General features: G+C 43.7%; 1 protein-coding gene across 2 annotated transcripts in view; it reads right to left on the minus strand.

The window, feature by feature from the left end:
* Window positions 1-13,507, minus strand: part of bsnb (bassoon (presynaptic cytomatrix protein) b) — a 152,286-nt gene that overhangs the window by 22,155 nt on the left and 116,624 nt on the right. The window contains exons 4-5 of one of the 2 annotated variants that reach the window (XM_037532206.1): window positions 9,218-9,424; window positions 2,134-8,370 (exon numbers count right to left, since the gene is read on the minus strand). In XM_037532206.1, coding sequence (XP_037388103.1) covers window positions 2,134-8,370; window positions 9,218-9,424 — 6,444 coding nt within the window. Of the gene's footprint in view, window positions 1-2,133; window positions 8,371-8,959; window positions 9,425-13,507 lie in introns of both variants that reach the window. The other variant, XM_037532204.1, reaches the window with a different exon arrangement.

Genomic DNA, 13,507 nt, shown 5'->3' on the forward strand with positions numbered 1-13,507 from the left:
TAAAAATTAATGTCTTTATCACCAAAGCACCTTAAACAGAAATGCATACCCATCGTGGAGACACCGAGAATCCGTAAGACATATTTTAATGGCAAAAAAGCCTACAAGCCTGGCTGAGAAAAAAAGTAAAGAATTCCTCGTTTAGCCTGTGAAATGCAATGAACCTGCTTTCCTGACAAGCTTCAGTGTGCCTCGGACGGCAATCACACCGAGAATGAAAGACTCAGACTTTCCTGTCCAGCTGCTGACAAGCTAGAAGACAGCAGGGCTGAACCAGGATGCTTACACAGTGTGACTCCCGCTGGCATTTCTGGGGGTTTTACGGATATAGCATAGAGTGTGTGAGAAAGAAGGAGAGATGAACCAAAGACAGAATAGATATCAAAGAAATAAAAAGGAAAGGAAAAAATCTACATTATTGAGGGAGAACAAGCTGGAATAAAGTAAGATGTTTTGAAAAGATTGGTCTTTGAAGAAATATGAGATAAAAGCAATGACGGCTAGGATATCAACAAGGACACACAAAGTCAGATATGCAGCACTGTTCTTACAGTGTACTACTGGTGTTCTGTTTTTCCCCACAATCTACACCAAGGATATGGAGCTATTTAGATATTTAGATATTTAAGCAGCATCTAAGCAACATTCTGCTAAATGCTATGCCATTTTTTTGGATAATTTATCCAACATAACCATAATGAAACAAGATACAATAATACCTGTACACATATAGCCTACACAGCAACCACTAATGGACACCCTGCTTACTCTGCTCTCTCTCCCTTTGGGTGAACTTTATGCAAATGAGCTGAGCTAAGATTGCTTGTATGTGACATAGTAACCAAAGGTGGCTATAGACACCTTAAAGCCTCAATGATCCAACATACAATGAGTTAGTAGTGGGTGCTGTGGCTAAAAATTTATATCACAGTTTAAGATTTCTGATGGTTTGGTACATTTTTTGTCCAAATAACATTTTTGCAGATTAACAATGTCATATTTGATGATCACTTTTAATAAGACCCATATTTAACAAATCTAAAATAGTTTTCATTGGGCAAAACAGTAAAATGAGAAATTAACTATATATGTAGATAATTTCTCGTTTTACTATTTTGCCCAATGAAAAATATTTTAGATTTGATATTTTAGATTTGATATCTATATATGTAGATATATCAATTGCATGACAGCAAGAGAGAGAATAGCCATGGGGGTGTGAAAAAAACATGAAGCCAACTTTGATTAACAAACAATATTTATCAACAGCATATACTTTTCATTCATTTTATTGAAGGAAGGCGTTCATGGAGTACTGTGAATCTAGTCTCTGCCTCAGATGCACTGCCTGCATGTAGACTGAGCATCAGATATCTATTGAATGTTATGTTTAACACAGCTGTCTGGATTTTGCATTCTGATTGGTCACCTGTATATCCATGTTGATATACCTCAGTGCAGTGTGTTATTAGTTTGATGGGGAAAAAATTTTACAAGCAGTTGCTCATTCTGCATGCGGTGACTGAGTCTTGCAGAGCAATATTGTCGCTGGAGTTTTTGTGAAGTTCTTGGCATTGCGTATTTCAAAGTTATTCAAAAGTCTTCTTTAAAGTATAACATAACTTTTAAGTAAGGTATCCTTGAGTGTTTACTGACCCACACTGATGTGTTCCCTGCGGGTTTGTTTTTCTATGCACCCCATTTTGTATATCACCTTTTTTGCATGTCAATCAAATAGCCCTTTCTTGCCAGAGTAGGTAGGTCTTGGCTATGTTAAGCAACAAAAGGCACCAGGCTCTCTGATGAAAACATCTAGTTTGCAAGACCACTTTGCATCTAATGGGATGGGAAAAGGGTGAACGGGGGAAGTAAGAGTATATACAGGAGAGAGAGGTAACAGTTTGTAAGAATCCTGGTTTCACAGATGCTGTTCTGCAAAGAATTCTTTTATCACTACTGAAGTCAAACCCTACATGATGTTTCATCATTCTCACTTCCTTCAGTGAGAATAAACACTTCCTTCAGTGAGCCACATACACTTTCTCATGCCAACTGAAGTCAGCATATTGCATGTAAACAGCAAAAGGAAAACACCTAAAACCTTTTGATCTTCAATTAATATACTTTTCTCACCTGACTGCTTGAGGTGGTTTGGTTCTGGTACAAGGAGAACTTGGTCTTGGATGGATCATCCGAAGTTGGACTAAGGGGCTTTGGATCTGACATGGACCGCTGAACACTCTTTATGGGCCTTGGAATTGTCTGATGCCTCTGGGGTGACTCAGTTGTGAAGGCTTTTTGCTGGGGTGTGACATGGGCCTTGTTGAGCCTCTCACTGGAAGCAAAGGTAGTCTCCAGCATGCGATGAGGGGACAAGGGAGACACCGGGGAGTACAGCACCTGTGGGGATTTCGGTGGTGCACGGATGTCGTTCTGTTGTTGGGCTTGCAGGCCAATGTCCAGTGGGTCCGGTTTCCTCCTTTCAAACTTGGCTGGGGTGGCGCCAACTAGTTGTAAACTAGTTGAGTAGGGACTGACTGTGGTGGGAACACTGAGCTGAGGAGCAACCACGCCCTGCGATTGGGCTTCTGGGTCAGTCTGGCAGGCCAAACTCTCTCCCTTCTGTGTCCTCTCTGGGGCAGAGATGTAGTGAAGCAATTCAACCTTGGATGTCTCAGCCATAGTGATGTGAATAGCTGGAGAGACTCTTCCCAGCTGATCTGTTTCTGTTTGACATGAGGAATCACTAGTGGTCTGGATGGCTATGCTGGACGTCACTTTTGAAGCATCTGTCTTCGTTTCTGCACTTGATTCAGAGTGCTTAGAGTACCTTGAGCGCCGACGTCGTACTGGCTGGTTGTCCCACTCTGCCTGGTCTTCTTCATCTGTCTGGACACTGCAATCAGCAATACGTCTGGTTCTTCTGCGGCGTGACATAAACCGATCCTCTCCATCTTCATCATCCGTTTGGACACTGCTGTCCGCAATCCTTTTCACAGGCTCCTCTTCAGATCCATCCCTCAAGCGGGGCATTGAATTCTGTTTCTTCATAGCTCGGCCACTTTGATCGTCACTGTTCCTCAGGGACATTTCAGAAGCAGAGCTAGGCATAGACCTTGTCGACACCAGTGCTTGCACCACCTGCCCATCCACACAAGGCAAGAACTGCACACTCTGGCCATCTTGTGGAATAACTCTACCACTCTGATCACAGATTATGGAGATGGCTTGAGGGGCACCACCAACCATTATACCTTGAATAGCACCTTGAGCTGTCGTGGCTGCCGCAGCAGCAGCTGCTGAGGCAGCAGCTGCCTCTGCTGCTGCTACTGCTGCAGCTGCTTCAACAGCAGCTGTCTTCTGCCTTTTCTGCTCTTCAAGCTGCTGCTGGAGTTGTTGTTGCAGGGATTGAATTTGGTCCAGCTGCATTCTTTGCTGGGCTAGCTGCTCTCTCTGCATTACAAGTTGTGTTTCACGTTCAGCCTGCTGCTGCTGGAGAACCTGCTGCTTGATGTTCTGCAGTTCTTGGATTTCACGCTGGACAAGTAGTTGTTCTTTTTCCCTGTGCCTCTGTAACTCTAAGCGGTCTCTTTCCAGCTCTTCCTGCAGACGCAACTGACGAAGCTTCTCCAGCTCAATGCGTTCTCTCTCCAGATGCAGGAGTTGTTCCTGTTGTTGTCGTAAACGCTCATCTTCTTTTTCCTTTTCTTTGTCTGTGGAAGAGGTCATGATGGTGCTTACTGCTGTATCTGGCAACACACTACCAACTGCATGTTGCTGTGATTGTGGCACTGATAAGTGGGGCTGCGTCTGAGAAAGTGATAGGGCTTGAGCAAGGGACAAATCTTGACCTTTAGTGAACCCTTGAGGCTGAGTTTGGGGTGCTTGCTGCTGCATTGGAATTTGAGTCTGAGTGGCAGGAAGGACTGAGGTACCGTCTACTGAAATATGACTCTGAGAAGTCTGTTGGTTTAAAATAGTTGGTTGAGCTGGCACACTAGTTGCAGCAACAGCTCTAGGTACAACCTGCAAATTTGTAATGGGTTGAGCAGGTGGTAATGCTGTAGTTGTTGGCACTGTGCCAGGTACTGTGGGCTTGCCAAGGTAGACAGGAGTTTCTTGAGAAGTACTTGTGGGTGGCATGCTTCCTGGCATAGAATCTGGGGCAGATGTTGGAAAACGGTTGGGAGGAATATATCTGTAAGGTCCCTGTGCAGTGAGAGGCATCCTTGGGGTCACATGAGGCAATCTACTAAGGCTAGCTAGTGGAACAGCCGTCACATTGCCTGGAGGGTAAGGTTTGTAGACTCCTCTTAGCATGGGATTTAGTACAGGAGCAGGCTGGGTTGTTATTGGTAAAGTGGAGGCTATGGGAGTGTTGATGGTAGAGTAAATCATGCCATCTGCAGTCCTCATTGGAGGGGGATATAAGGCTCGCAGGCTAGCCTGTCTAGCATTGATGAGATTTGTAAGTGCCTGACCATGTACGGTGGGCCTTCCATCTGGGCCATAGAGCAAAGTGGCTCTGATAGAAGCCAGGCCTTGCTGCAGGCCTAGTCTTCCTGGAGGGCCTCCTCTTCCAGCACCATACTGCAAAAGTTCAGGGCTGTTGGCATAACGATTTCCAAACTGATCCATAGAGTTAAGAGCAGCGCACATTCTGCTAATCTCTCTTGCAGTGGTGGCACTGTACTGTGCAAGATTTGATTCTTGAACACCAGCCATTTCACGAGAAGAATACCCATAATCTCCACTGATATTGGACATGGAGCCATACCTACGCAGAGGTAAAGGTGGAGCTGAAACTTCTCCTTGATGGCGCAAATCTGTGTAGGATCCATATTGGGCACCCATTCCCAGATATCCTGCCTCATATGCCTGTTTCATGGAGCTCAAATCTACTGCTAGATCGCCAGGATCTGTCCTTTGATAGTACTGAAGTCCTGATTCTGCCAGATTTGTGTCCGACATCGATGGTGGAAGCCGCCCAGGAGGAGGCATGGTAAATGGTTTATGCTCCTCTGCAGTCCCTTGCATATTAGCTGGCTGGTAACCATCCTTTCCTGGTTGAGCCTGCTGACGTGAGGCTTGAGTGGGTTCGGCAGTAGGATTCAGCTCTGAAGTAGCTGTTTTACCTCTCTGACTAAAAGGACCCGAACAGCTACCACCAAAAGGCAACTTGACAACATCACAGCAAGCTACTTGGTTCTCTGACTTGATCTGTCCAGTGAGATCTAGGACTTCTGGGGCTGGTGGCGGAGGTTGCTCTTCTTTTTTTACTATTTGGGTCACCGTAGTCCCCTGGGATGAACTACTCTCATCTAACTGCACCATCATCACATGGGGCTTCCCTGTAGATAGGTTCACTACAGTAGGCTTATTCTTTAATTCCAGAGCTACCCCACCATATATGTCATGGCCAAGAGTAGGCGTGGGAGATACAGGACCTGATAATGGCTGTGGAGGAAGAGGAGAAGCCTTTGGAATGGCACTAACCACTGTTTGAGTGCTTCCACCACTGGTCTGGCTTACTACTAAGTCTTTCTTTAACAGTATTGGTTGGACTTGATTTGCTAAGTTGTAACGAGCAAAAGAAGCTACATTTTGTTGGTGTTGTTGGAGCTGTTGTTCAAGGAGTTGCTGTTGTTCTTGAAGCTTCTGTTGCTGCTTTTGAAGTTGTTGCTGTTGGATACCCAAATCTTCCAGACAAGCATCTATCTTTGGAAGACATGGGTCTGCTATAGGTGGTCTGGTCTGAGTAAGGCAAACGGCTGACCCTACTCCTTGACCAAGGTCAACTCGATTTTGCAGTGGGTCTCCATAAACCACTGGGTGCTTAGGTTGTGATATGAACATAGATGCTGCAACAGTAACACTTACTGTTGTTGGTGTTGACGTCACATGAGGTTGCGCCTGTGCATTTAGGTTCATGATCAAAGGTTGTACTGCTGTATGACGACTTGGGGGTTGGTCTGCTTCAAGTGAGTACCTTCGTGTGTCAGATGCCAAAGACGTTAGATCCATACCCTGGTCTGTCATAATGATTGGAGTAGGCTTCATTGGTGCTCTAAGATCAACTACATTACCACTTTGGGTCATTGTCCCTTGCTCAATAACCCTAGAGGTGCCTGGAACAGTAGAGATTTTACACAAAGATATGTTTTCAACAAGGGGTGATTTATGGCTTTGGGAGCTTGCAGTGGCAGTGCTTCCACCCACAGTGACTCTCTCAGCAGTTTGTGCTCTCTGGAGACTTTGTTGTGACTTCTGTGGGGAAGTATTAGAGCTTGTTGGAGTCTGGGCCTGGTAAATTGGCTGTTGCCGATTACTTGTTGGGGAAGACAGAGGGGATGTGGAAGAATTTACGGTTACTGGTTTGGTGGGTTGACCAGTGGTGCCTGCTAGTGTTATAACCATGACAGGGGAATCTTGAGAAGACTGCTGTCTTGCAAGACGTGGGACTCCAGTACGTTGAGAAATATGGGAGCCTTGAGTTGTGGGTAAAGATGATGTGGGACCAGGGGCACGGACATGAGTGGGACTTTGTGTTGGAGAGGTAGAGGGGGATGTTGGAGGACTAGGACTCTTGAAATATGAGAACACTTTAGATGTTAGTGAAGTTGAACCAGAGTCAGCTGACTGTCCTTGGGAAGGTCTTCCTTGTGAATGTCCAGTGGCAGGCTGTCGCACTTGTGGCTGAGACTGAACACCTGGATGTGCAGGACCCATCTTGGAAGTTTGGGTAGTCATCCTGGCCTGGTTTTGTCCCCTTCCACTAGTGCCTCTTTCCGAAAATGAAACAGGGGCTGCAACCTGTGTGGGACTTGTGCCTGGACTCAAAGATGCTGCCCCTGTACCTAAGTGCTGATTATTTGCCAAATGTGGGGGCCCTTGCTGTCTCCCTGGATGTTGCTGCTGCTTTTGCATCAACTCTGCCTTCTTCATCATTTCCTCATAAACTTCCTCAGCACTTTTTAGTGATTTATCTACAGTAGCAGCAGAGGTTTTTTCTGTAGGTGAGTACAGAGACATGAAAGTTGGCAGATTGTATTCACTGCCAGACTTGTACAGTTTTGAGCTAATTTCAAACCCTTCTGCTTCTGAGTCCATAGAGGGAGAGTATTCCGAGCAGGAAGATCTGTGAAGTTCTTCCATTTCAGCTGCTTGTCGAAGCTCTTCTGTTGGTGAAGCATCCTCAATAGGTGACAGGTTGCTGGGGGGAGTCTTTGACCTCTCTCTGCGCCTCTGTGCCCTCAGTTCCTCCTTGTCCCTTTTCGTTTTCCTGGCTGTGCTGCGTATCCTCTGCTGTTCCAAGTCTCTCATCTTTTCTTGTTCTCTTAGGAGTTCTTCCTCTTCTCTCAGTTCATCTTCTTCAGAGGAGTCCTCAATTGTTGGTAAGAGTGGGCCATGGGATCGATGTCTTGCTTTCCTCTGCTGCTTAGCCTCTTCAAGCCTTTGCCTTCTGCTAGGACTACTATCGCTATCATCCTCCAGTGACGATACAGATGTGGGAGAAGTGCCAGATGTATAGCTTGGTGTGGTAGCAGGAAGAGTTGAAGAGTACTCCCCTCTAGACCTCTCTTCAGGTGATCCAGTCAGACTTTCCATCTCAAGTTCTGGCTCTCTGAGGTCATGCTCTGTGCTAAGTTCCATGTCACGACTATAGCTATTAGTATTATTCAGTTCTATAGTTTTAAATCGCCTTAGGCCTCCTTGTGAACCCATCATTTCATCCCCATCACTGGACTTGTATGTACCATCACTACCTTTAGTGTCCTCCTCAAAACTGCTAGACTGCTGAGTAAGGCGTCGTCTCTCTTTTCCCAGATCACCACTGTGTTTATGGCTCTTTTTCATCCTTACATGTCCTTCGGCTTCTGCCACATCCTCCTCATCTGCACTCATCTCCAAGATCTGCCTCCTCATGAACTCCTCATCTGTTAGGTCCTTCTGCATCTTCTTCTGTCTGGTTGGCAGGGGAGAAAGGCCACTTTCACTGCTGTCCTCCACATAGTCATGACGTAACTTGCAGCTAAGATCATCCGAGATTTCCCCATCAGAATCAAACTGGTCTTGTGATATGGACAGTGTCTGAGGTCTTTGCTGATCACCAGTGTCTGCTGTACCATGAGAATCTCTACCCCGACCTTGCTCAGAGGCTGTCTGTGACTCCAACAAGGGACGCATGGAACTCTCTAGCTTTGTGATTTCAGAGGGGCTTGGTGGGCTGCGCTGATCAGAGATGCCTCTCTCGCTGAGTTTAACTCCCTCTTCATGGATAAGTCCAGTGATTTCACTGTGGGAGCTGGATATGCCATCAGATGAATAGCCTGTATCGCTCAGACTCTGTGTACTAGACTTGTTGGAATCCTATGAAAAGACAGAACAAATATATTTTAGTATTCATCCATTTTCGTACAGCATAGATGAAACAATATTTCATGCCATTCCTAAAAAAAAAAAGGCAGAGTCATGCTGATATGTTTTAAATATTATAAACATGACATGCAAACTGCATGCAACAATATTAGAGCATGCAAGACCTTTGAAGGACCAAATACAATATGAAAGTTAATGAGCATAGACTGCAACAATGACTGTGACTGATAACACAGATATTACTAGCATTTGAACCCTATGACATTTTGATAGGGCTGAAACTTTATGGCAAGAATCATGAAAGGATGACTAAGGATTAATTTTGAACAGCCGTGACTGTCGCAGGAAAGTGAATGAAGGAGGTGATCAAGTGATGATGATGACAAAACTGCAGTGAGTAATAATAATGAGGGATATAAATAATGAATACAGTGAAATTGAATTGAACCAGTTTTCAAAACAGATGACATTAGCATAATCGTAGGAACTTCAACACGCCAATCATAGCGTGTTGAATTTGTGACTGGGCTGATTATGGAAGACAAGTACAAAGACAATGAGGACACAGAGGGTCACTCACGTCGTGATGTTTAGATTTCTGCATGTCACTACTTTTCTTCTGGTCTTTTACGTCCTGTGTTCCTTTTTTAGGGGATGCTTTTACATCCCCCTCTTTCTCAGTTTTGGACATTGCTTGTTTCTTGCTAATACTTTGCTCTTGTTTTCGAATTTCAGTCTTGCTTGCAGGATGGGTAGGGGCTGTCTTGGCAGGAGATGGTTGAGTGGAACCTTTGCCCTGTGGTGGCCCCTGTTTGGTAGGAGGGAGAGGACCACTTACTTGGGCACCAGGTGCTTTTTGCTGCTGAGGCCCTGTAGGCCTCACCCCTGCTTGTTGACTGGGTCCTCTCTGCTGTGGTGGTTGTTGACTGGCTGGACCCACTGCCCGGGGAGATCCCACTGGCTGAGGAGCTGGAGGTGGACCATCACCCAAGTCCCCTGACATGGCTCTCTTTGTCTGGCATGTCAGGCAGAGCCATTCTTTCTTCTAGAAAAACAAGAAAAAAAGAACCATGAATCAAAAAACAATCATGGCAGAATAAAAATCAATCTCCATTTCAAGGCACAAAAAGTAATCAAAGTTCCTGTATTCTGTCTTTTTTGGTCGCCTTCTTCTGTAATATGAAAGAAATGTGGTCAGGCAGAGCTGTCAGCAGAACTCAGCATAATTGGCTTTGTGCCAGATGATGCTTTGCTGCCTCTATTCAAAGGCTAGATGTTTATCATCGACAATGCTCAGGTCAATCCATGTAAGTACACGGAACATTAACATGCTGACTGAATCAACCACCGGTGTTTCAAAATCTCAAATAGTTATGAAGAAGATATTAAAAGGTCACGGTAATACATTTGATGAGCTACTTATTCAAGTAAACATTCTTTGTATTAAATTACTTTACAAGCATTTGATATCACCCATCCAGAATGAGGCCATGAAAGCTAATCAGGCTTTGTACGTGTGAAACAAGTAATCCTTTCTCTGGCAAAAGGTAAAACACCAGAGAATTCAAAGCGGCCCACTCAGATACAGATACAGATCAGTCCCCTGACATCAAATATCAGGGAAACAAATGTGTAGATTAAAAAGAATGGCAAGAAAGTATTTAACTACAACCGGATCATTTGGATGCATAAAAGAGAAATATGTCCTTTTGTGCTTTTCGCAGCAAATTAACCATCACGAGGTCAGTCAACAGTTTCGGCTGCTATTTCAGTGATAAGGATCAGCAGAATACAACCTCAGATGATAAACCCACACACAAACACACAAATGTCGTTTCCCAGCTCAATAAAACCCAATAAGCTTTTTCCCTTCTTCGTGACAGTTATCAGTTTACAGATCAAATTGTTTCTACTGCCAGTATAGCCTGTAAGAGAGCAGAAGAGCCACAAAGATAAGGCAGTAGCAAGAAATAACAGTCTGCTAATGTAATATATAAACTTCACATTTACCAGTAATGAAAGCCAGAAATCAGAAAACAAACTGCAACAAGTTTAAAGGCCAAATGCAAAGGAGAAAATGCTACATTGTATTATTGGCAGTGGCATCTCTGGCACAGAAAGTCTGGTGGGGCACAAAAAAAATTGCAGGGGCAGCAGCGACTCCTCAGTGAAACCACAGAGAAACCTGAGCCAAACGCCTCACTGGCCCCTAATGTAGAGACGTCACTGATTATTTGCCCTATTTACCAAAGAATTGGTGTTCTAGCCTCTTTGGAGAAAGAAAGGTTAAGGACATCTTAGGTTAAATTCATTTTATTCATAGCAGATTATCACAGAATCTTCCAATAGTCCAACAGACACCATGAAGGCCCATTATTAGCAAAATGTTGCTGAGCTGACAAACCAAATTAACTGGAGAACATTCTCCAGACCTTCTACAGGCTGATATATACTCCTGTGAAGCCCACAGATCCTACAGAGAGGATTTATAAACCAAATAAACTACCTTGCATATAAAGTTACCTTGATATGCTACAGCATTAGTGCTTTGTCAGTCTGTGTGTACAGGAACGTGACGACCTGATGGGAAAAGTGGATTCAAACCAAAAATCCTCTCTTTTTAAGTCATGATTGTATAGAAATTATATGATCTGACATATATATGGACCACACCACCAAATCCATTTTTACATTTTTACTTATTTTAAATATATTTATAATATTATAATATTTTATTTTTAATATTTTTATTATAATAAATATCATAATATTTGGTACATATATATACATAAACATAATACATAAGATTCATGCCTTTATATGTTTGCAGATCTTTTTGATTTCTTTTAAAGTGAAGCTAAAGAATCCAAAATAATCAGGAGATTAATGTTCAAACTAAAAAACTTGATTGGAAATATGCTGCCCCACATTTTCATGTCACTACCGAAACACAGAGTTTTAGTCTGAAGGTGGAGCCTAATTTAGACACGCCCCTGCATTTCAGAGCAGGAAATGAGGCTGCATCCCTGTCCCTCACGGCCACATGGTGAGCCATTAAATCCCATTGTTTTGAAATAAATGTGTCCCAAAGCCTGAAAATTACAAACTGTCACTACTGAAACATATTTTCTGAGAAAGAAGTACATTTTTACAGTACAGTTTTGATAAATATTATGATTGTATGTGTTCAACAGTTCAAAGCTGTGTTTGCTAGTCATGTCTTGCTCAAAGTGAGCCATAAAAGTATCACTACCAAACATTTGCTAAAGTTTTGGTAATTTTAAGATTCTTTTAGTAGTGATAAAAATGTGTTTTCACCTCAGCAGAATGATCCACATATTTAGTTTCAAATACAACAAGCAAGGACTGCTGCTGACATTCTGTATAAATAAAAATAATGCGTGGCCACAGCATATTAACACGTGGGAACAAGATCCTAATGTGTGGCCACGAGTTAGGGCATGGGTATAAGTTAATTAAGTTGGGGCCCGACTTAGTAAGGCATGGGTACGATATCCTAATGCATGGCCACGAGTTATAAGATGTGGGAATGAGATCCTAATGTGTGGCCATGAGTTAGTAAGGCATGGGAACGAGATCCTAATGCGTGGCCACATGTTAGTAAGGCGTGGGTATGAGATAATTAAGTTGGGGCCAGGACTTAGTAAGGCATGGAAACGAGATCCTAATACATGGCCATGAGTTAGTTAGTTAGTTAGTTAGGAGTGGGAACGAGATCCTAATGAATGGCCATGAGTTATAAGATGTTGGAACGAGATCCTAATGCATGGCCACAAGTTAGTAAGGCATGGGAACAAGATAATTGAGCTGGAGCCATGACTTAGTAAGGCATGGGAATGAGAACCGTAATGCATGGCCATGAGTTAGTAATGCATGGTAACGAGACAATTAAGTCATGATCCTACACCTTAAGTCACTTAAGGTGTAGGAACAAGATCATGCCTTATTAAGCTGTGGTCAAGTCTGGACGCCTTACTAAGTCATGACCCTGCGTTATTTTTATATTTATATTTTTATTTATACTGAACGTCACCAGCAAGGCTCTGTAAGCCAGTATTAAAAAGCCCTGAACGTGTTAAGAGCAAATGATCTGGGGGAGACAGGTCATCCTCCTCCAAGCGTTAAAACTGACAACCACCCCAAATCTACGCCAATGTGCTTCAGCCTTCACCTTTTCCCTTCAGGACAAAAATCTCTCCCCAGCTTTAAAAGAACAGCTCAGCCCAAAAGCATTATCATGCTAACAATGAATGAAAGCTCGCCAGCACTTTCAAAGCCAACCTGGCCATGAAAACCGCTGAGTTCTGTTCGCAGTTAGCTTCCTTTCGTTGTTCATTTAGCCACGTTAGTACTTCTGGCACTCCTGGACCAAACCCAGACTGTCCCTCCACTGGCACGAATTTGCAATGCCACAGAGAGACAATCTGGTTGACTTGTTTGTGTTTACTTGCTTGCTTATGGGTACTGGAGAGTGTGCGCTGGGCCAGTGAGGCTGATTAGCGAGCGTAATGGTCCTCAGGGTTCTGCTCTGATTGTGTAACACCGACAGACACAAATGCACAGACAGCAGAAGAAGGAAGGTGGCAATTTTCTTCAAACACAGTAAGAAAACACACATATCTGTGAGAACCAAAACAAAGTGCTGAGCGCAATGTTCGCCACACAATAACGACAAAAACGCAGTCGTCAAAGCTCAGTTTTACTCTCGAAAAGCTGAACAGCCGAATGAGCAGAGCCTGAATAAACATCAAAATCTGAAAACACTTCATTTGCCAGTGCAAGATGTGCTCTGAAAAGGCTCCAAATGTTCCTGCTTGTTATGAAATAAAAGCATTTTATGCAGGGTGCATATACGGTTACATCCAAACCCCAGCAGACAGAGACTATACACACCAATCAGGCGTAACATCATGACCACTGTTTCTACACTCGTTGTCCAGTTTATCAGCTCCACTTACTGTATAGCTGCACTCTGTAGTTCTACAGTTACAGACTGTAGTCCATCTGTTTCTCTGATACTCTGTTACCCTGTTCTTCAGTGGTCAGGACCCCCATGGACCCTCACAGAGCAGGTACTATTTGGGTGGTGGATCATTCTCAGCACTGC

This window comes from Pygocentrus nattereri, chromosome 21 (assembly GCF_015220715.1).
Source record: "Pygocentrus nattereri isolate fPygNat1 chromosome 21, fPygNat1.pri, whole genome shotgun sequence".
Classification (NCBI taxonomy): domain Eukaryota; kingdom Metazoa; phylum Chordata; class Actinopteri; order Characiformes; family Serrasalmidae; genus Pygocentrus; species Pygocentrus nattereri.